This window comes from Medicago sativa, chromosome 8 (assembly GCF_051527215.1).
Source record: "Medicago sativa cultivar Bolivia chromosome 8, Bolivia_mono, whole genome shotgun sequence".
Taxonomy (NCBI): domain Eukaryota; kingdom Viridiplantae; phylum Streptophyta; class Magnoliopsida; order Fabales; family Fabaceae; genus Medicago; species Medicago sativa.
The window spans coordinates 59,203,490-59,226,515 of NC_140756.1; the positions used below are offsets into that span (position 1 = coordinate 59,203,490).

Consider the following 23,026-nt stretch of genomic DNA (forward strand, 5'->3'; position numbering starts at 1 on the left):
CTTGCAATTTTTTTTTTATAGTTTTTGGTCCCTGCAAAAAATTTTGTTTTTGGAAATAGTCTCTGACCCCAATTATGTGATGATTTGTCACTTTTGTGTATATGTGGCATATGTGTTTACTTAATAAAAAGAATATTATTTTTTATAATTTATATAACAATAATTATTTTTTAATTAAAAAATAATAATAAAACAGATACAATAATTATTTTTTAATTTATAAAAGTGACAAATCATCACATAACTGGGGTCAAGGACTATTTCCAAAAACAAATTTTTTTGCAGGGACCAAAAACTATAAAAAAAAATTTGCAGGGACTAAAACCAAAACTGACCTATTTTTGCAGGGACCAAAAACTATAAAAAAAAATTTGCAAGGACTAAAACCAAAACTGACCTATTTTGCAGGGACCAATACCATATTTCAGCCATGTTAAAAACATTCTTTTTATACTGCATTATAAGACTCTTTTGTAAAAAAATTGTCCCATTTTATAAGACCCCTTTGATATTTTTAAGTACATTAATTATTTCTTTACCAACATACATTTATTTATTTTGCATCTTTTTCTTCAATCAACAATAAATATTATGTTGAAAACATAAATCAACTCTCTCTTAAGGATAAAATTGCAAAAAACAATGGTAATTATATACAAATTTAATACTTCAACCAACTTTCTTAATCTCCGTAATTTTGGCAAAATGCTCTTATATTTAGGGATGGATGTAATAATAATAATAATAATAATAATAATAATAATAATAATAATAATAATAATAATAATAATAATAATAATAATAATAATAATAATAATAATAATAATAATCTACGATAACCACTCTTTTATTGAATGAAATTTGGATTTTATCATTTTATGGAGGTCTACATGAGTTTCATCTATAAAATTAATGCTAAAGAGAATAAGAAAAATAGAATGTTGCTAATGAAATGCAATGATTTCCTTCTTTCAAAAAAAAAAAAAAGAATGTTGCTGCCTTTCGGTTTTTCCTTTTTCTGTAGCTGTTGTGTGTTGCAGCAGTGGCTTTTGGTTTGTGTCTCGGGGCTGTGGCAGTAACAGTGCGGTAGGGAGGGGTTTTTGGTTATTCAGTTATTGTTTTTGGTCTCCATCTATATGCGGTGCCTTGTGTAGTCCCTTGTTGTTCGAGTTTGTTCCGTTTTTTATGACAACTTTGGTTAATAAATTTTGCTGTTTAAAAAAAAAAACTCGTATATATTAATTCCATTCAAATAGAGAGTACTTGAGATAGAGTGTTCATATCATAGAATTTCTAAAATGATAGTTGAGAGAGGGAGAGAAAACTTCATGATTATTTAAATTCTTGATAGAAGTTAACTATTAGAAGAATAAGTAAATGTTTTATACCAATAACATAACATGATTAACAAAAATTAGTTACTCATTTTAGTTTAAATTTTATTTAAAGGAGTTATTACCCCTATAACTAATTAGCTTATTAGATCACTAAAAACAAGGAGAAATATGCTAAAAAAATTAGCATAAAATGAACATGTATGTTTAGAGCAATTATACCAGTGACATTTGGGATTAACACAAGTGTGATCAGTGTATGTGAATATTGTATACACATACATGGTTTTGGGCACTGTAGTGGCTTAATAATTCGAGGGTTGTTCGAAAATAATGAAGTCGCTGTCAATGTTTATTAAAATTGGAAAAAATCGGAAAAACTCTTAAAATGATAAAATGGTCCTTGAAACCAGATATTATGTTCGAAAGTCGATTATGTATAGGGAAGATATTAGCACCTACGACATCCTTTAAAAACAATTACCTCTAATTAACTGTGCAAAATTTTAACTTTTAATTATTTATTTCTCCTTATTATTAAATGCAAATTAAAATTATGTTTTTAATGCAAATGCAATGTGTTTTAATCGAGGGAAAAAAATATTAATTATTGAGCTTGACAAGAGTGGTCTCTTGCTCCTATGTATTTTCTGAAATGATGGAGAATTCAAAGCTATATAGTTCTTCGTAGAAAATGTATGTTTGTTTGTTGTTTTTAAAGGAAAAAAGCTTGTGTAGATATTGTTTAAAAAAGTGATGTTGTGTTTATTGAGTAAAAAATATTGTTCGCGGAAAATTTATTGTTGAGAGTTTGTTCAATTGTTGATTTAGATTTGGTTGAAAGTGTTTAAGATTACCAAGTTGTTACAACTCGGGTGTCTCCAACAAAGATTGACAAGATGTTGACAAAACAATTCTTGTCTATGCTCTTGATCATTCTCGATAAAACAATTTTCGTTTATGTCCTTTTTTCGCTTTTTTTTAGTAAATTGACAATGATGGAAAACAATAAAATTAAACATATTACTACTCTTTTTTAAAATTTTAAAATTTTCCCGATCAAAATTAGGGTACTATAGATACCAAATTCAAAAAAAGCACTCCCATTATGGCATTTTGCGTGAGTTGATTAAGTGAGCTCTATCATGACGTATCATTTTGAAGCAATTTATTTTTATATTTTACTCCAATAGTTAAACTCTTGAAATCCCATGTTGGGTTCCAAAACTTACCTCACATATTAATGCTTCATTTACATTTTTTCATTTGATGAGTAACTGAGAACAAGGGAAGGTATCTATGGCTAATAACAGTTAACGACTTTAGTTTCTTAGCAGCTTTAGCTACATTTCTAATGCTAGTTTTTGCATCCAATATCTTATATCGATCTTGGTTCCGCATATTGGGTGAGAGCAAGCAGGCTTAGTATAGGAGATTTTCGATGTGAACACTAGTAAGAAAAAAAGTTTTGACGGAAAAAAAAAAGTCTTTGAGATAAGGTTGTTATGTTGGATGTGTGGTAAGAATAGATATGGTAGGATAAGAGATGACAACATTAGAGAGTAAGCATACACTAGTTCAATAAGGGAATTTAAAGACCTATATTCTAAATCAGATGTAGTGAAAGTCATTTTAAAATTATGAAGCAATGACATTTTTGAAAAAATCACTACATGTTCATATAGCTTATTACACCCTGAAGCTTAGATGTAGTGAAAGTCATTATAATCAAGATAAAATGAAAAAATGACATTTCTACAGGTTCATTTTTGACCTATATTCATTATAATCAGCTTATTACACCCTGAAGCTTATTGCATTTTTGAAATCAAGATAAAATCATATAACTGTTTAGACAGGTTCATATAGACCAACCTTTAATATGTTTACTCGACGTTGCCATTTCTTAAATTAAGCAAAAAACATTTTATGTTCAACTCATGCTTTGTTTAGAATTGGCTTCAATGGTTACAACACTTATGCAGGATTCATTTTCAAGTGGGTTAAACACATCTGAAAGATATTATTTTTTTTCTACAATCATATGATATTATCATACGCTATTCTTAAAAGCAAGATAGTCTTTAAAAGCAAGTGTTATATGTGTGTGTATGTTCTACTGCATGTACCCCGTCAATTTGAATTATCGTTCATTGGTCCATGAGGCATGTGGCACATAATCATCCACCTACGGTGATGATTCTAGGTCGTCTTAGGCGTCTGGCTGCTAGGATTCTATCCCGATTGAAGAGACACTTGATTGTAGAAAATGTTCGACATACCATTATTAGAGTGTGCTTATTCTTCAATTTTATATGTAGCAAAATATTTGATTCTCAGAAGATGATACGAGTTGGAAAATGAGGTTGTTGTTATCCTGTATAAATTAGAGATGTATTTTCTACCTACTTTTTTTTGGAGATCATGATTCATCTAATTGTTCATATAATGAGAGAGGTTAGACTGTGTGGCCCGATTATTTAAGGTGGACGTATCCAATTGAGCGATACATGAAAATCTTGAAAGGGTTTATGAAGAATCCACATTGTCATGAAGCATATGTTGTTGAAAATTATGTCATAGAAGAAGCTATTGAATTTGTACATACTACATGTTAGGAGAAAAAATTATAGTCTCATCTTGATGGACAATGTGAAGGTAGGGATACTGATTGTGTAGAGCCATTAATCATTATAAGCAAACATCGGGATGATCTCCTTCAAGCACACTTATATATAATGAATAACACCCCGGGTGTTGAACCTTATATTATTGCTCACATAAATATTTTAAAGACACAGTGTCTAATAAATGAGATATTTGCACAGTCACAGCAATTACTACATATTTATAATACAAAAGCATGGACAATCATACATTTAACCATGCAATATTTACGGATATCAATCTTTTGCTAAATATTTCACTTGGTGATAACTAGGGATGGGAATAGGCTAGGCCGAGCTAGGCTTTGCAAGGCCTGAGTCTGGTCTGTCAATTTTATTGAAGGCCTAAGCCTGGCCTGCGGCCTGTCATAGGCTTATTTTTAGGCCTGAGTCTGGCCTTCTGAAAGCCTGATACGGCCTGCTAGCCTGTTTAAAAGCCTGTTTCATATGAACATCTTTAAATAAGCAATGTGATCTAAGTTTAAATAGACTAGCTATATAATATATCAATTAGATTAAACTCTCTATTGATAATCAACATGAATTTTTAGGGTATTTGATTATTTATTGCATCAGATTTCAATTCTAGTTTATAATAATATATATAAATATGCAAAAAAATTAATGTAGACTAATAAGCTTAAATTACTGAAACAATTAACATAATTTTTTTTTAATTCAAAAGTACAAAATATAATATAATAATAAATAAAATTATCCATATTTACTTAAATATGCCGGCCTGATAGGCTTAAGAGGCTTTTTGAATGGCCTACGGCCTGACCTTTGAAGCTAAATAGGCTTCTAAAAAAGTATATGCCTTATCTATTTTTAAAAAAAAAACTGGCCTGACCTGGCCTGTCGTAGGCTAGGCTGTAGGCTAGACCGTAGGCCCCTGTAGGCCGACCTGGCCTATTCCCATCCCTAGTGATAACTTTGTACCCAAAAATTTCTTGCAAGTGGACAATGCTTGCAACATTATCTTCACATAGTATATCTTCATAATAGATTTAATGATTGACGACAAATGATATATCATGATACCAAGAATAAAAAAAAGTTTATCCGATCGAGGCGCCAATTCAACTAAAATATCATTGTTCGCATCATTTTTAAATTTTAAAAACGTGATATTCAACCTAACAATATTGTTTATCACGATTTCATGAGTTTTTGCAGGCATGTTTAGGACGTTAAAATATGGGTTTTCCATAAAAGAAAAAAAATTAAAACTATGAAACAAGGGAAGGATTAATTATGAATTTTTGTTCCCCGCCATTATGAATTTCTTAAATAATTCATAATTAATTCGTCCCTCATTAAAAACTCCAAAATTCTATGGTGAATGTTCTTATGATGTTCTAAACATGCCTATAAATTTAGGGAATTAAATTTGACTCATGGATATATGCTTACTCTGAACAAAATTGCAATTTTTATACATGTGTTTTGCAATCAAGATAAATCGAGCCGTCTTCAAAATGCTATGAAATTTTGGGAGATCCTTCCTATATATTTTTATACATGTGTTCGCAAAAATCAACTCAAATTTTGATTTCTAGGTTGAGATTTTTGTTGTTTTGTTTTATGTGTTTTTTGGCGCTTTAAAAATTCATAATTAATCTTATCCTTTGTTGGAAATTTTTAATTTTGCATGAAAAGTCATATTTTAACGTTCTAAACATGCCTAGAAAAAAAATCATGAAACAATTCAACCTCTAGGTCCCTTTTTTGGACTAGGAAAAATAGAAAGTCAAATATAGAAAAAATAAGCCCTACAATTTACTCTTCAAGGTTTCACCGATACAATACTACATGAGTCATGTTTATAGAACACAAGACTTATAACTTACAAATATATCAACAATCTAACACAATGTACCATCAACATATATTAGTTAAGTGAAATAACTTGTGTTAAACCTTTACTCATGAAAATTATAAGTGGATTCTATGAAAAAGGAAAGTATTAGGGATAGGGACGTCTACAAAATATTAATAACACACCTTATTGGATGTCCAATAATGATATGACACACTAAAATTATACCATGAGAAAAAAATAGAAGAAAATTCTAGAGAAAGGAAAATAGTACATTATTGTACAAGAACTGACACGTCAATAATCTTACTAAAAAAATTCAATAAGACAAAATCAATGTAAATTAAAAAAGAGTGCAAAGTATATTTATATCTCTCCTTCATACAAAATATCATATCTGAGACGACAAATATCAATCTTTTGCTAAAGATTTCACTTGGTGATAACTTTTGTACACAAAAATTTCTTTCAACTGAACAATGCTTGCGACAGCAACTTCACATAGTATATCTTCATAATAGATTGAATGATTGACGACAAATGATATATCATGATACCAAATATCAACAAAATTCATGTGAGTCCCCAATTCTAATTAAATATCATTGTTCGCATCTTTTTAAATTCTAAAATCACGATATCCAACCCAAAAATGTTGTTTATCACGTCTAATTTACCACTAGTATTATCACTAGTATTTTAATTATAAATGAGGATGTTTTTTTTTTCTCACACTCACTCGCCACTATCCTCCAAAATACACTCTAGTAATACCAAACTTTGAATTTGAGCTCAACATATTGATGTTTTACTACATTGTAACACACCCGATGATCTAGTCAATGATCTCACAGATTTTGCATCAGCAACTTCAAAGTTCTGTTCAGGGCTATAATTGGGTTTTGTCACATGTCCATCTTTTGTTTCTATAAATGATGCTCCATTTTCAAAAGCATCTCCAACTGAATAAAATTCCCACGTGTCTCCAATTCCATTACCACTTTTTCTCCATGTCACCTACACACATTATATAAATAATTAAGCAATTAATATGACCTATTGCAACCATTTTATAAATGACACATTCACAAAAGTTTAGTACATGGGTGATTGAATAATTACCTCCTTATTCCCTATTGTTGGTGCTATGAAGAGGTTTGATTGACTCTTAAGGCTTGGTTCCATATTTCCACCTATTGCATATTGCACCCATCCCATGTACAGGTTATTCGCAACATGTGCATATCCGTGACGAATTCTGTAACATTTTTAATTAATAAAAGGTTTAAATGTGTAATTGGTCCCTGCACTTTCAACAGATTTTGGCATTGGTCCCTGCACTTTTTTTTGTTTGGCATTGGTCCCTGCACTTTGTAAAAATATTGGCATTGGTCCCTGCACTTTTTTTTGTTTGGCATTGGTCCCTGCACTTTGTAAAAATATTGGTATTGGTCCCTGCACTTTGGAAAAATATTGGTATTGGTCCCAATCATTTCATGCCACGTGGCACCAATACCAATATTTTTTCAAAGTGCAGGGACCAATACCAATATTTTTACAAAGTGCAGGGACCAATGCCAAACAAAAAAAAGTGCAGGGACCAATGCCAATATTTTTACAAAGTGCAGGGACCAATGCCAAAAAAAAAAAAGTGCAGGGACCAATGCCAAAATCTGTTAAAAGTGCAGGGACCAATTACACATTTAAACCATAATAAAAATAGTTAATAATTTTTTTTTCAAATCTAATATTTTACTACTAATTTAATTTATTATACAAAAACTACTAATTTTGTAATAATTAATTACCTAGGCATGCGTTGGTGGCAATTAGGTCCAAAATAGTTGTACACAACAGTCACTTTCATGTTTTTATCTCTCACAAATCCATCATCGTGTCCAAGAAGCATAACTTTATTTTGTTCTCTAAACCAATTGTTGGAGATTGTTACATCGGTGGAACCTCGTGTAACGTCTAGAAGACCATCTTGACAATCATAAAGTGTGTTATGATCAATCCAAATCTTTGAAGCTGAAACCAATCTGATTGCATCTCCATCCACTTGACCCAATGGCATTATGTTACCATTGGGACCCATCACCATTCCAGGAGCTTGAGGTCGACAATGATGAACCCTGATTCCATGGATGATTATGTTGGTTGCCTAATAACAAATAATAAAAATGTCATTTAATGTTATGAAGTGATAGATATGTGCTTGAAATATAATAAGAAGAAATTTTAAAACTATAACAATGATTCTACAAACTTAAAAGGAAAATAATTTATGGACAAAGCTAGAGAAAAAAGATAAAATTTGTCTTTAGTTTTAACGTTATATAAGTGTTAGAGGCAATTAAATAAATACAGACTGTATTTGTTTCAAAATTTGGATCATCTCCCATGATATGATGGTTAGCAGTTGATTTTTTAAATAGGCAAACATATGTAGCACTTTTTTATAGATAAACTTTTTTGCCATACTTTTGGAGATAATCCAGTTATTCATTTATTTCATCTATATTTTTCACCTTAACTTGAATCATTTTCGCTTTAATATTAAGCTGATTATTAACTTTTACCTTATATATCATCAAGCATGCATTATCCGCAATGTGGACATCGACGCCTCTACCGTCAATGGTGGTGAAACTACTAATGAGAAGGGGTCTCGCAAGATTAATGTTCATGTCCCTTTGGAACGTGATCCAAACTTTACCTTGAATCTTAGAAGCTCCGTATCTTAAGGTGCCTGGTCTTGGATTTAAAGGGTGGTCACTGGGATCAGTAACTTTATAATGGATTAAGCCCTTGCCAATGTTGTATGTCATTTTTCCTGCATAGCCCACCGAGCAAGTTGCAAGTTGTTGCCGATGTTTTCTCCATTCAGGATTAAATCTCCAACATTGATCAATTGCATTCATTTCAATGCCTTCTATTTTAGATTGTTTTGTAGAACTAACCTCTATAGTGAAAAATGTGACCATAACAACAAGTAAAATAAAGCGCCAAAAGACATAGTTCATTTCTTGATGACAAACCATGGTTCAATATACTTGTTTTTTATTTAATTATAATTCCAATCAAATTATTGAGAAGAGAGGGATAGTAAGGAGGATGAGGTTTACACGATTTTATATAGGAGAATTTAAAGAAGTTAAAATATAGGTTCAAGTTGTTAGTGATTGCTTGTGGTTTAGAAGTTTGTTCAAGTTGTTGTTTCAAGCTTTGGGCAACGGGCTCGCTCGTTTAACAAGGAAACTAAGAATAGAGAGAACATAAACTAAGTTAGTTTTAAATCCTTAGCATAGATTGCGAAAATTTAACAATAAGCTAAATTTAGATAATAACTAGAAAAATGAATTGCGAAAATTTAACAATAAGCTAAATTTAGATAATAACTAGAAAAATGAATAAACGAGAAGCGACAAATATTACAAATGAGTTTAAGCGAACAAACATTGTCTATCAGTCCTATTGTTATCGCATTTTTGAATATATGTATGTTAGATTTGTTTACGATGGTTGATGGAGCTAATTTTTTGCAATTTAAAACTTATTGATTCCAATCTATTACATAATATATTATTGAACTGTGCATGTATTTTTAACATTAGTTTATTAATTAAATATGTATACCTCTACTATATATTATTATTATTATCTTCTTAAAAGTTTAATTGTAATTCTATCGTCTCTTAGTTTAATTTTTTATTTTAATTAGTAAGAGGTTCAAGTCCAAAAGAGAACTAAAAAGAAAAGCTAAACAGGAAATGAAAACTTCCTAAACATCAACAATCGTATAACCAAAAGAGCAGGATGCTTGATAAGAGGGTTTGAGCTATCTTAGTACAATAATAAGTATGCCGGTTTCACACAAGCTCCAGGAGAAGAATTATGTAGTTTTTCGTCCTTTTTTGAGTGTTCTTCCATTTTGAATTGTCTTGGAACTTAGGCTGAATTTTACTCAACTTGTATTGCCTTTAATAAGTACCCTTGACCTTCATTTTTAAAATCCCTTGATCCTCCATGTGGTGTCTTGCTTTACCAAATTACATGATTTATCAGTAAAATGACTCAAAACACATATCGATTTTCATTATTAGGGAAGAAACTGAATTACAATGACTCAAATGAAAACAATACAAAATGTTCCTTAAACCATGACCAACTCCTCTAAACCACCACTTATTATTCTTGAAATGCTAAATAAACTACTAAAACATAGCCTAAAGCATTATATGATGCTTCGTCATCACAGGACAAGAGTTTTACCATAAAATTCGAGCTTGCTAAACCTAATCCCAACATAAGAAAGAAGTTAGCTATCCATGATGAATATTACTAACATAAAATTCGGTATTTAATTTTTATATTTTAATTAGGAAGGGGTTCAAGTCCAAAAGAAAACCAAAAAGAAAAGCTAAACATGAAATGGAAACCTCATAAACATTAACAATGGTTTAAACAAAAGAGCAGAATGCTTGATAAGAGGATTTTACCTATCTTCGTACAATAGTAAGTATGCCGGTTTTACAAAAAATAAATACCGAATCCACAAGGACCATGAATAGTTTCAACCATTCTAACTTAAAATAACCTAAATCAATGTTTGTAAAAAGTTTGTAAAATTGAAGGAAATGTATGATACAAAAATTGTGTTGGGATTAAATTTCATTAATTATTCCTTCGACGTATTCTGTTGATCGCTTGCATACTTTCTAAATTTTAAGTATGTTTCCACATGTCCATAATAGTCGTTTCCACATCTAGAAAATTTTGCGAGATTCACTGTCTCAATTGACTTGTGATGTCTCACTCAATTAATTGATTCAAAACCATTACGATCATAAAAAGAATGGTATTGTAGATCTAACCATGTGGCTATCTACTAGTATTCACTGTTGAGTTTATTTCAAATCCCTTAGATGAAAATTCGATGTCTCACACTTCCTAAATCAAAATCATTTCCGGATTGCACGTTGAATAAAACATTAAGAACAAAAATAAATCATCAACATAGTGAAAGATAGATTATATATAATCAGTCAGACCAAGAGTTTTACATTAAAATTCTAGCAAACTAAACCTAACTCAAAGAAGATGAAGTGAAGGGGAGAATCACCCAAAGCTTGAATGCAAGCCTTCCGTGCTCTCCAATGGCGAAAATATATTCGCATTTATGTTCTCTCTCTCAAAAATAGTCCGTGAAGTGTAAGATTTCTCTGAATTGTGTTTTACATCTATTTATATACAAGCAAAAAAAGTGCAGATTTGCATAGCAAAATCTTCTTGTCTAACGATCTTAGGTTTCTTCAGATAGAGAGAAAATCTAACTCATCCAAAAGATCACTAACACCACCTTCTTCTCTAGGTGAAATGTTACTCGCATAGTGAATCTGCTTTTGTTTCCTCCCTGGAACTCCTCGCTTCGACCTCACCTCCAACTTGGCCAACAAATATTCCAATCCTAGAAATTTTAACATTTTGTTCAGATTAGCTCCAACCTTACCTTGTCTCGCCTCGAGAATCTTGTAGCCTAGAAACTGTTGAAACACTATGAGTTGGCTCGCCCAACAAATCATCTATAATTAAGAATCTTAGGTGTTTTATAATTCATCTTCAAAGACCTACAAAAAATGAAGGGAAATAGATAATAATAGCTTATATAGAATGAGAGATATATCTATTTTGTATTTAAATGAAATTGGGGGGGGGGGGGGGGGGGGGGGGAGGGGTTGGTACTAAGATTACTTAGAAACCAAGTTAATAAGTGTCATATAACTTAACACATATGAATGCTAAAGAAGAATAAATTGTTCTCCGACTCAAATATGATAGAAAGACTTTATGCAACCTTGTTAGTCTCCCTATAAACATGAACCACACATACACACCAATTTGAAGCACGGAACCTTCTTATGCACTATATTAAACTCCACACCCGAACAATCACCAATAACTTTCCATGAAAACAACTAACCACAATGGAAGACTTGCATAAAACCTTAACTTCTCTACACCCCTTGTTATCTTCCAAACAAAATCCCTCCAAAATTTGCCAATATATGTACCTGATGAGTCAAGAAAAGACGCACACCCAATTCCCCTTTATTATGTAGAAAGTAACAAGTTAACGATCTTCTATATACTTGATATTTATTACATTAAGTCTAAATAATTAATGATGCCAGATAAATTTAGAGACAAAAACATACATATACTAGGGTAACACAACCTCTTTTTTTTAGGTTGAGTTTGACGAGGTCAACGACCAAAATATAGTAATAGTTAAATCATTGAAGATAAGCCCTTAGAACCATATTAAACATGTTTGATGACCAATGTTCTCACCCTAACTCCCTAACCTAGTGTTGACCTTAAGTACAGTTGAAAAGGGTGATCAATTAGGAAGGGGAAGAATAGGTTAGACTAAGTTAGACTTTATACACATAGGTTTGGTTTGTTAAAAAAGAAGAAGAAGTAAGGCCTAAATTTGGAATATTGTATATCATGTGCTTATTTTTAGGTCATATTTATCCTTTTTGAAGCTGATATTAAAGCAACCTGATTGGATAGGTCATCGCGACACAACTCATCCTATCATTTCAGAAAGCATAAAGGTTCCAAATCATACCAACCATTCCGATCAAAACAAACCAAAGTTTATGTTATATTAAAAGAATATTGTTATGATAAAGCAAAACACAACAATATATTAGAAGCCTTTGAATGAAAGATTTAGTAGAGAAAAAGAGAAACTTTATAGTTTAGAGTTAATTGTTAATATTGACCATGTAAAATACATGAAGTGTGAAAAATGACCCCCCAAAAATAACACATACTTTATCCTGTAATTTGATATTTTTTCTATTATGGCCTTCTATTTTTCCATGTAGACATAAATGTTATAAAAGCAATCTAGATGTTGAATTTTTCATGAGTGTTTGCATGAATGTTTAGGACGTTAAAATATGGCTTTCCACAAAATTTTAGAATTTTTTGACAATAGAAAGATTAATTATGATTTTTCGTTCCCCATAATAATGAATTTCTTAAACAATTCATAATTAATTTATCCCTCGTTTAAAAACTTCAAAATTTCATGATGAAAGTTTTATGATGTTCTAAACATGCCTAAAAAGTTAGGGAATGAAATTTGACCAATGGGTATATGCTTACTCGGAACAAAATTGCAATTTTACACGTCTTGATTGAAAAATCAAAATAAATTGACGCGTCTTCAAAATATGTACTGAAAAATTCTAGACCCTTTCTATGTTTTTGTATAGATGTCTTTTCAAACAATTAACTCAAAATCGATTTTTAGGTTGAGCTTTTTCGTTGTTTTGTTTTTTGTGTTTTTGGTGTTTTAAAAATTCATAATTATTCTATTCTTTGTCGGAATTTTTTTTTTTGTGGAAACTAATATTTTAATATCATAAGCATGCGTGTAAAAACTCATGAAACAATTCAACCACTAGGCCACTTTTTTTGGACGTCATGGGAAAATAAGAGGTTAAAAATAAGAAGAATCTCAAATTACAACAATAGCATATGGTCTTTTTTTTTACATGGTTATTTTTAAGACTTCGGGTTTGTTTGGTAAGACCACTGAACGAGCTTATAGCTTATAGTGGATAGCTTATAAGCTCGTTTGACAAAAAAAGCCTCATTTGGTAATGGTCTTTCACCACGAGCTTATAGCTTATTTCACGAGCTTATAAACTATTTTTCAGACGCTATTACAAGTAGCGTTTATTTGTTCCATTTTTACCCTTATTATTTTAACTAAAAGTCATATTTACCCTTTATCATTTATTAAACTTAAACTGCTACTGGACGACTTATGCTTTGTTTAACACGTTCAGTGCAACAACACTGATGTATAGTGACATTATTTTCCTAAAAAAAAAAATGTGACCTATGATTTTTATAGGTGCATATATATTTTTTTGGTTACATGGTGTGTGTGTGTATGTGTGTGTGTGTGTCTATATATATATATATATATATATATATTACGTATTTTATTTTTTGTTTCTATTCTTTTAACACGTTTTGTTTTATCATTTTTAATCCTATTGATAGATTATTTTTTACTTTGCCATTAAAATAAAATTTTATACTTTATTCATTCATAAAGTATACAAACTGAATGAAATAAAAAAAAACAAAATTTTAACCAAAAATATATATTGAGTAGAATAATAAATTTAAATGACTAAATATCTTAAATATTTATGACCTTTCCAAAAAAAATTATGAATAAAAAATGTTCTTTTATGTCAATTTACATTTATCAGCTAGTTGAACCGCTAATTTTACCAAACACTTTATCAAGCTTATCAGTTATCAGTCAACAGTCATCAGCTATAAACTATCAGCTATCAGTCATAAGCTATCAACTTAAAATTATCCGCTATTTTTACCAAAGAGAGCCTTCATGTATATTACAAGATCAGTTTGAAAAATTAACCTTGTATTTTACTCTTCAGGCTATAATTCACAATGCTACACAAGGCATATTTATTTATAAAACACGAGACTTGTAACTTACACACATATCTAGAGTTTAACACGATGTATCACCAACATATAAAGTGCAATAACTTGTGTTTTTTTTTTTTTTTGACAAAATAAAAGATATTCATTCATTTAAATTGAAAGAGTACATCGATATAATGCAAATTCGCTAAAAACAAAAAGGATGAATATGTGAACAGACTCACAACATCCATGTTAATAGCATAAAACTGCAAAGTACAAATGCCTACACATATGACTATATTTAAATCTCCGGAATAACCATGTTTCCGGATCTGCAACGTGGATGACACCAAAGTCATTGATTGGATCTGCACTGGATCGAAGCTGATCTGACAATCTGAAGAGATCAAATACCTGAGAGAAACAAGAAAAACAAACAATGTCGCACAAAGACGGCGAACAACCAACGTCGCACGAAGACGACGAAATCACAAAATAAAACGAAATAGATGTGAAAATCACTTATTTTAATAAAAGTGAAATAGAAAAACGAGTTAGAGGGATATAGAATTCTACTAAATATTAATTAATACCTCAAATTCGTCCTTTAATTTTAAAAAATCAGCCAAATTCGTCCCTGAATTTTGCGAAATATCTATTTAATCCCTGAATTTTACAGACGTCCATCAAAATGGTCCCTCCGTCCAAAAGCTCCGTTAGTGGTGATGATGTGTCCTCTTGCATGTTGTGTTGTCATGTACACGTGTCAACAAGGCAGCCACATGTACAAGGACTAAATTGATGGAAATTGTAAAAATTCGAGATTTAACTTTTCAGTGTAACTTTTCTTGTGTTTCCAATTATACCCCTATATATAAGGATCGATTTGATACTTATTGTGATAATTTAAGGACTAATTTGATGGATATTGTTTTAATTTAAGTCCTAATGTGATTGATTTTATTTCAGGGAATGGGTACAAGGAGATATAGCATGAGAGGACCAGTGATTTCAAATGACAGACATAAACAAACACCACTGAGGGGTCCTGCTCCACAAAATCCAACTGGTCTTGGAGTTATTAGAGTTCCAAATCCAAATTACGGGCCATCCGCTTCTACTCAACCCCAATACATGGAGTTTATCCCAACTCCAGGATTTCCAAAGCAGTGATGCTTGTTTAAATTATGCTTTTGGAGTAGTTTAATTAATGCTTTTTGGACTTGTTTAATTAATGCTTTTTTGGATATGTAATGACTTAAGAACATCGAATGACTTGATGACTTGATGGCTTTACAATATTATTTTTTTGGCTATGTAATGACTTATGAACATCAAATGTATGACTTATGATGGTATGTAAATGTTTGTCTTTTTACAATCAATGTGTCTGTCTTTTACTTTTCACTTTGTTCGGCAAATGTATGCACCAAGGATCACAGTGATATATGTTGTGAAAATTCAAGGACTTATTTGATGGTAATTTCACTAATTTGGGGATCGATGTGATGGATAGACATATAATAGAAGGACCAATTTGATTGACTTTTTTTGACAGAAAGGTTGAATTCATTCATTGACAACCACTTTTCATTACAACATTACAACATTACACAGACTTGGCACAATAAAATAACATTCTAAACAACTCAATCAAACAAATCACTCCTATCAATATCTTAATCAACCTAAACTCACTTCCTACACAATCAACTTTATCCATCAACCTTGCCTTCCAAACCTCTTCTCTGCCACTATCCTTTGGCTTCTCCATCAACCTTGCATTTCTTCCATGACCAACACCATTGTTTTTAAAATAACCTAATTCTTCAGCTTCATCAACCAACACAAAAGATTTACAATTTTCACCATCATCCTATACAATCAAAAGACAAAATCAGTACTATTTAAACAAACCATTCACACATCACATAACCATTGTTAAACACAGCTTCTGGTCTTTGACATCAAAAAATAAGGTTACAAACCTTTGGCAGAGGGCAAGTATAGAAAGGCCTTCCTGGGTTATTGACAGTGTTGGCTTTTCTTACAACACAAATTCTAGGACACCAACATTGAAGCTCTCTCACATCATCATTGAACAGAGAGCTTGAAGATGAAGATCGACTGTTGTAGCTGTTTTTTCCCATACGTCCACCACCCATCATTTCTGAACACCAAATCTTCAACAATGACCACTGATTTTTGAATTTCGAATTGAATCAAAAAAATTAGGGTTTTAAGTTTTTTGAATTGGAGAAGAACTTTGACATCAATTCATGGAAGAAATTTTGGGGATTTTGAACTCTAGGTGACAAATTATAACATTAGGGTTCCAAATTTATATAATTGGGGAAGAAAGAGCCGTTAAAGAGAAAGAGGAGAAAGAGGAGTTGGGAATTTCGGTCCTTGGCAATTTTCTGAAAATCAATCAATTTGGTCCTTGACAATTTTCTGTAAATCAATCAATTTGGTTCCTGCTTCCGTGACATCTGACGTGGTAAGCCTTGTAAGAGGTCAACGTTACACGTCACCTCCGTTAACAGACCAACTTAACGGAGGGACTGATTTGATCGACATTTTGTAAATTCGGGGACTAATTAAATATTTCGCAAAATTCAAGGACGAATTTGGCTGATTTTTCAAAATTCAAGGACGAATTTGAGGTATTAGTCACTAAATATTTTTAAAACATGTCATTCGACGATCATTAATGATACGACTTATTAAAATTTTACCGTGAAAAAAAAGAAATGGAAGAAAATTCTAAAGAAGGAAAAATAGTAGTACATTCTTGTATAGGAACACTCGTCAAAAACTTTTTTTTTTTTTTTTAGGAAACTGGTCAATAACCTTGTTAAGAAGATACAAGGAGACAAAATCAATTTTAATGAAAAAAAGTTCAAATTTTATTTCTCTCCCTCATACAAGATATCATATTTGAGATGACAAATATCAATCTTTTGCTAAACATTTCACTTGGTGATAACTTTGTACACACAAATTTCTTTCAATTGAACAGTGCTTATAACATTATCTTCACATAGTAGCCAAAATAATTTACTTAGAAGGCAAACATTAAGTCTCACCATTAAGTAATTGTAAGAGTGTCTCCGTTTCAATGCCTTTGTGTAAGTGACGCATTATATCTTCATAATAGATTAAATGATTGACGTCAAATTATATATCACAATATCAAGAATCAACCAAAGTTCATATGGAGCACCAATTCTACAAAATATATAATACTTCTTGACCAATTAATTTTTCATCATTTGAATATCATTGTTCATATCTTTTATTTTTGTTTTCAAAACATGATATCTAACTTAACAATGTCGTTTATCGCATCTAGATTACCACTAACATTATTACTAGGATTTTACACGAACCCAAATATAAATAGGGAAATGTTAACCAGTGCCCCCGGGGCATTGGTTAAGAGAGCAACTATAGTAGTTTTTGCATCGAAAACTGTGTAATCAATTTCTCAAAAGTCAAAAAAGTGTCTTTTTTAATTTAACTAGTGTAATGACCCGTGCCAAGCACGGGAAAATAAAAAACTTTTTTTTTTTTATCAAATGTATAGATTTTATATTATTTTAACTTAAATTTATGAGTGGTTATAATTTAAATTTGATATGGAAAAAAATATCATCTTAATTTTGTTTATTTTGTATACATTTCGAAATATCTAAACATTGCACATAACGATTAAAGTATTTGGAGTTATACTTATACTAATTATTTGTAGTTTAAGATGTTGATCATTCTTAATCTTAGCAAACGTTAGATTTTTTTATATAACAGTCAGTGTCACATGCATACACGTAGTCGGTAAATGCAAACGTTAAATTTTTTACAGGTGTGTATAAATATAGTTTGGGCTACAGAAACGCCGATTGTTATTTGTATTTAATTTTTACAAAACCAATTGTCTAATGTAAATATTGTATTTTAAGGTAACAACGATGTAAAAAAAAGGTTTCGCGGGTTGTTAAACCTGAAAAGTGCATCAATTAAAAGTTAATGGCAGGAGGATCTGCTTATATAGAAATTGCATGTCCTGTAATGAGTAGTACGCCTTACAAAGAAATTAAAAAATAAAATGACTTCCAAACAATACACAACTTTAGTTTTCTAAATTATAGCAACAACAATTCTAAAACATAACCAATGATCATACTTTTTGAAAAACTTCACGATACACAACATTTGTGGTCTCCTTGCAAACATTATTATCTTCATCCAGGATGAGCAGCTTCAAACCTTTTCTAGAATTAACTCGAGAGACAGCGACATAAAGTTGTCCATGCGTGAACACGGGCTTAGGAAGATAACCCCCGACTCGAGATAAAGATTGACCCTGGCTTTTATTTATTGTCATTGCAAAACAAAGCGTCAATGGAAATTGTCTGCGCCTGAATTTGAAGGGTAGTCCTGGATCACTCGGAATAAGATTCATCCTGGGAATGAATACCCTGGTACCTGCCCTTTTATGTAATTACGGTAGCAACTATCGTGCTCTTCCCTAGATGTGTAATTGTCAGCCTCGTACCATTACACAGTCCATTGGCCTGATCGATGTTTCTCATCAGCATAACTGGACATCCCACCTTTAGTATCAACCGGTGATTTGGAATTCCAGAGCTCTTAATACCATTAAGAAATTCCGTTGTGAACCACTCGCTTTGGACATCAGAATTTTCACCCGGTCGACAAACAGAATTAGAGCTTAAATACTCTTTCTCTTCACATGGAATCAGCGACATCATATATTCGTTAACATGCTCAACTGAATCAAGCGTTGGTGCGAGTATTCCCCTTTATTGGAAAAATAGCTGGTCATCAACGGACTTGTTGTGTCCGATATCAACAAATCTTCAGGAATTTCTACCTTCATTTCACCATTCTCATCTGAAGCGTCGTTGCCGTCTCCAATTGAGAGTATCCACTTGCCAAAATTAGCAATTTCTTCCTGCTCTGTAGGTACCAAAGATGCACCCAATCTCATATTAACAGTAAGCCTCAACACATTGCAATAAGCCCATAACTTTGACGAATTGACTGAGGCATCAACAATATCTGGCCTCGTTCCTCCTCGAACAACAGGCAATATCTGCCTGAAATCACCACCTAAAACTACTGTCATTCCACCAAAAGGTTTAAGTGCGTTTAGGGGATCATTCTTGGACATGATATCACGCAATGATCGGTCAACTGCTTCAAAACACCATCAGTGCATCATTGGAGCCTCATCCCAAATTATCAACTTTGCAGCACGCACCAGTTCTGCCCTAGGACTATCCTTTTCCATCGTAAGTGATGATGTCTCATTAATCTCAATAGGGATTGTCAGCGTCGAGTGTGCGGTTCTTCCACCTGGTAATAGAAGAGCCGCTATACCGCTGGATGCATCATTCAATACAACTAACCCCTTCAATCTAACAGCAGCCGACAATGCTTTTCATATAAAGGTTTTTCCAGTACCACCGTAACCATATAAGAAAAAGAAACCATCGGCGTCAGAACCAACGAACTCCATGATCTTGTCATGCATACATCTTTGTTCATCAATCAACATCAGTAACATATCAGCGTGTGTCTTTTCCAGTTCATCTTTGTTGTAATTTAGCTCATCAACGATAAGCTTGTTTGTGAAAGTTGGCATGTCTGTTGCGTTTGGCCTAGGCATAGATTTGAAGTCAGTAAGAGACTGTCCGTTTTTCTGAAGCAGCATTTCAATTTCAATCAAACAAAGGTTCTTCAAGTCATCATCACGGATACGCAGATCTACATATTAAATGTAAAGTCACTAAATTAATATTAACACCTTTGCATGCATATGTGTGCATGTTGAAGAGAAAGAAAAAATATTAGCTTTATATAAGAATCTTTTATATTTAAACATATCAGCCTAAAAAATGTAGAAAATGTTGAATGGTATCATAGAGTTAGTAACTCTTAGTTTTTTCTTTACTGTAGCCTAAAAAAAGTATCTCTTAACTACTTAAACTACTCTAATCAGCCTTTACTATATCCTAAAAAACACACCCCTCGAGATCAACCTTGGCATCAAGGTTGGAATGTGCAAAATTTCTTAATGTGTAATATTCTTCAAATGTATCACCCTTATCCCTATTTTTTATTAGTGAAGTACACTGTTTTGATTCTCACTTTAATTTGAACTCTTTGGTTCCACCAAGATTCTTTACTCCTAGCTAGGTCCAAAACCTATTAATTCTTCTAGTGTCTCTTTTGCTACTTTTTTAATCTCATATGTCATCTTGTTCCATGTATCATTTTCGCTTCTATGTAGCTTCACACAACCTACCTTCAAAATCTTTTGTAGGAAAGCACTTTGGTTTTGATCTTTTAAATGTCACCACTTGATCCTTGTATCCCAATCATGGCCTCTCATCTCCGCTCTTAACTTAACCCTTACATTCATAACCAATACTATATGTTGGATAGTCACACTCTCTCCATGTAAAACTTTAAATTCAAACAAATATTTCTGCCATAATTCCTAATAAGAAATAAATTTATTTGAGAAAATGAAATCTCACTCTTGTATGTAATAAATTTCCTTTTTATTTTCCTAGAGTAAGAATAAAAGACAACAAAAAATCTAGGATAAATTTACCCTATGCATTTATGACCCCGAGGCTATACCATCATTCACGCCTTTAAAACTTATCAAACACTCCTTACATGCCCATTTAGATCCCCTCCTAGAAAATCATTTTCTCCTTGTGGTATATCTAGGGGTGTTCAAATCCAAACCAATCTAAAATAAAACCGCAAACCGATCCAAAAAAACCGAAAATCACAAAAAACCGAATATTTTTTGGATGTGTTTGGATGTTGTTTTGAAAAAATCACTATGATCTGATCGGATTTCGAATCACCTTTTCAAAATCGAACCAAACCGCAAAAGTAGATTTTAATACATATTTATTAGTTTATTAGTATTATATACTGCATTAATTTAATTTATATTACTACTACTTCATCTATTTTAAATATAATCAATCATTTTCATTGTATAATGTTAACTTTTTAAATACATTTGTGTTATATTTTGTATCAAACCTATTATTTTAATGTGTATGTGTAATATTAATATTAATAAAAAAAATACATGTTGCACTTTGGATGTCCAAAAACCAATCCAAATTAAACCGCATATATTTGGATCGGATCGGATGCACATGATTTTTATTTTGGATCGGTTGACTTTTTCCCTCAAAACCGATCCAAACTGGACCGCGAACACCCCTAAACCCATTAATTTCTGCACAATCATATGCACTGAGGCTCAAAAACCTTTCAAATCCTTCCAAAATTTAACTTTAGAATATTCTTCCAAACCTACCTAAGGTGAGTAAATACTCATAACATTAAAGATGTCTTATTTCCTTTAAAAAAAATAAAAAAAATAAAGATGTCTTATTAAACTAAAAATTTGTGGGATACAATCAAATCTCACATCCTCTTTACATCCACAATATCCTTTTGCAATTCCTTATCCACAATAATGCTCACACCATTTCTCGATCTAACTTTTACAGTTTATCAATGCTTAAATCTTGAACTATCTAATTCTTTCGCATTTTCACCTACCCACATAGTTTTTTGTTGGCACATCAAATTAATCTTCATTTTAGCGTCAACTATTTCCATATATGTTCAAGTAAGGGTACCTTTATTCCATGTTCTAAAATGGATCATACTCTTATTAACTAACTTCTTTACCCACACTCGTTCACAAAGATGTGGAGACCTTTGCTTATTTTTTACTGCATTCACGCAGCGATGTATCCATCCTTGCTCATTTAACATTGTATTTGAGCTATACAACGTGTTTTTTCTACGCATTGACCCAGTGTTCACACTATTATATACTCGGTCCATGTCATAGAGATTCAAAGTGTTTTAATTAAATTCAAGTGTTCAAATTTTAATTAGTAGAATCTAGTCCAAGTCTTCAAATTTTTATAATATAGAATGTCCTTTAATTATATATATTTTTAAGATTTTTTTTTTAAAAGTTACGTGTAATTATTTATTGATCAAACCTAATGAAACTTGATTGCATCGGGTAATAGATTACAATGAAAACCGACTCATCCCGTGAACACCTGTAGGCGTGGATGCTGAATCATGTTTTCTTAATTTCTTTTTAAATAGGTATCATCATCCATAATTAACTTTTTTTTATACCCATGATGATCATAAACTTATGTTTGCTTAATTTTTTTTTTTATTGAATGATTTTTCTTACAAACGACGAAGGAATTAAATGATTGTATTTTCTATGTTAGTGGTCATTTACTATTGATTGATTTTATTTCCCTCATCAATGAAACTCGCTTCAGTTCATTAAAAAACAATGAGATGTTGAAAGTGATCATCCCACTTTTACTTAAAAAAGGTTATTTTTTAGGACAAAAAATAAGTATATTTTTATTTTATTTTTCAGGAGAAGGAGATGGTTTGCATGGTATAATATGAGTTAGACTACTTGTTGTACTCTCTTTTATTATGTATTATTTTCCTTATTAAAACTCAAACATTTAAATATCCAATTGTCATTCTTTATCTTTTGATAAAATATCTTTTTTAATTATGATTTAATGCACATTAGGATTATAGAAATCAATATTTTTTTAATGATTTCTATAATAAAAAAATCTATAATAAAAACAATA

The 23,026-nt window shown here is 31.4% G+C and overlaps 1 protein-coding gene across 1 annotated transcript; it reads right to left on the reverse strand.

The window, feature by feature from the left end:
- Positions 1-6,556: 6,556 nt before the first annotated feature.
- Positions 6,557-8,866, reverse strand: LOC146900013 (putative pectate lyase 4). The gene is made up of 4 exons (XM_085735868.1): positions 8,405-8,866; positions 7,631-7,986; positions 6,945-7,080; positions 6,557-6,839 (listed from the first exon to the last, which is right to left on the reverse strand). The coding sequence occupies exons 1-4, from the start codon at positions 8,864-8,866 to the stop codon at positions 6,615-6,617; spliced, it is 1,179 nt and encodes a 392-aa protein (XP_085591994.1). The 3' UTR covers positions 6,557-6,614.
- Positions 8,867-23,026: the final 14,160 nt, after the last annotated feature.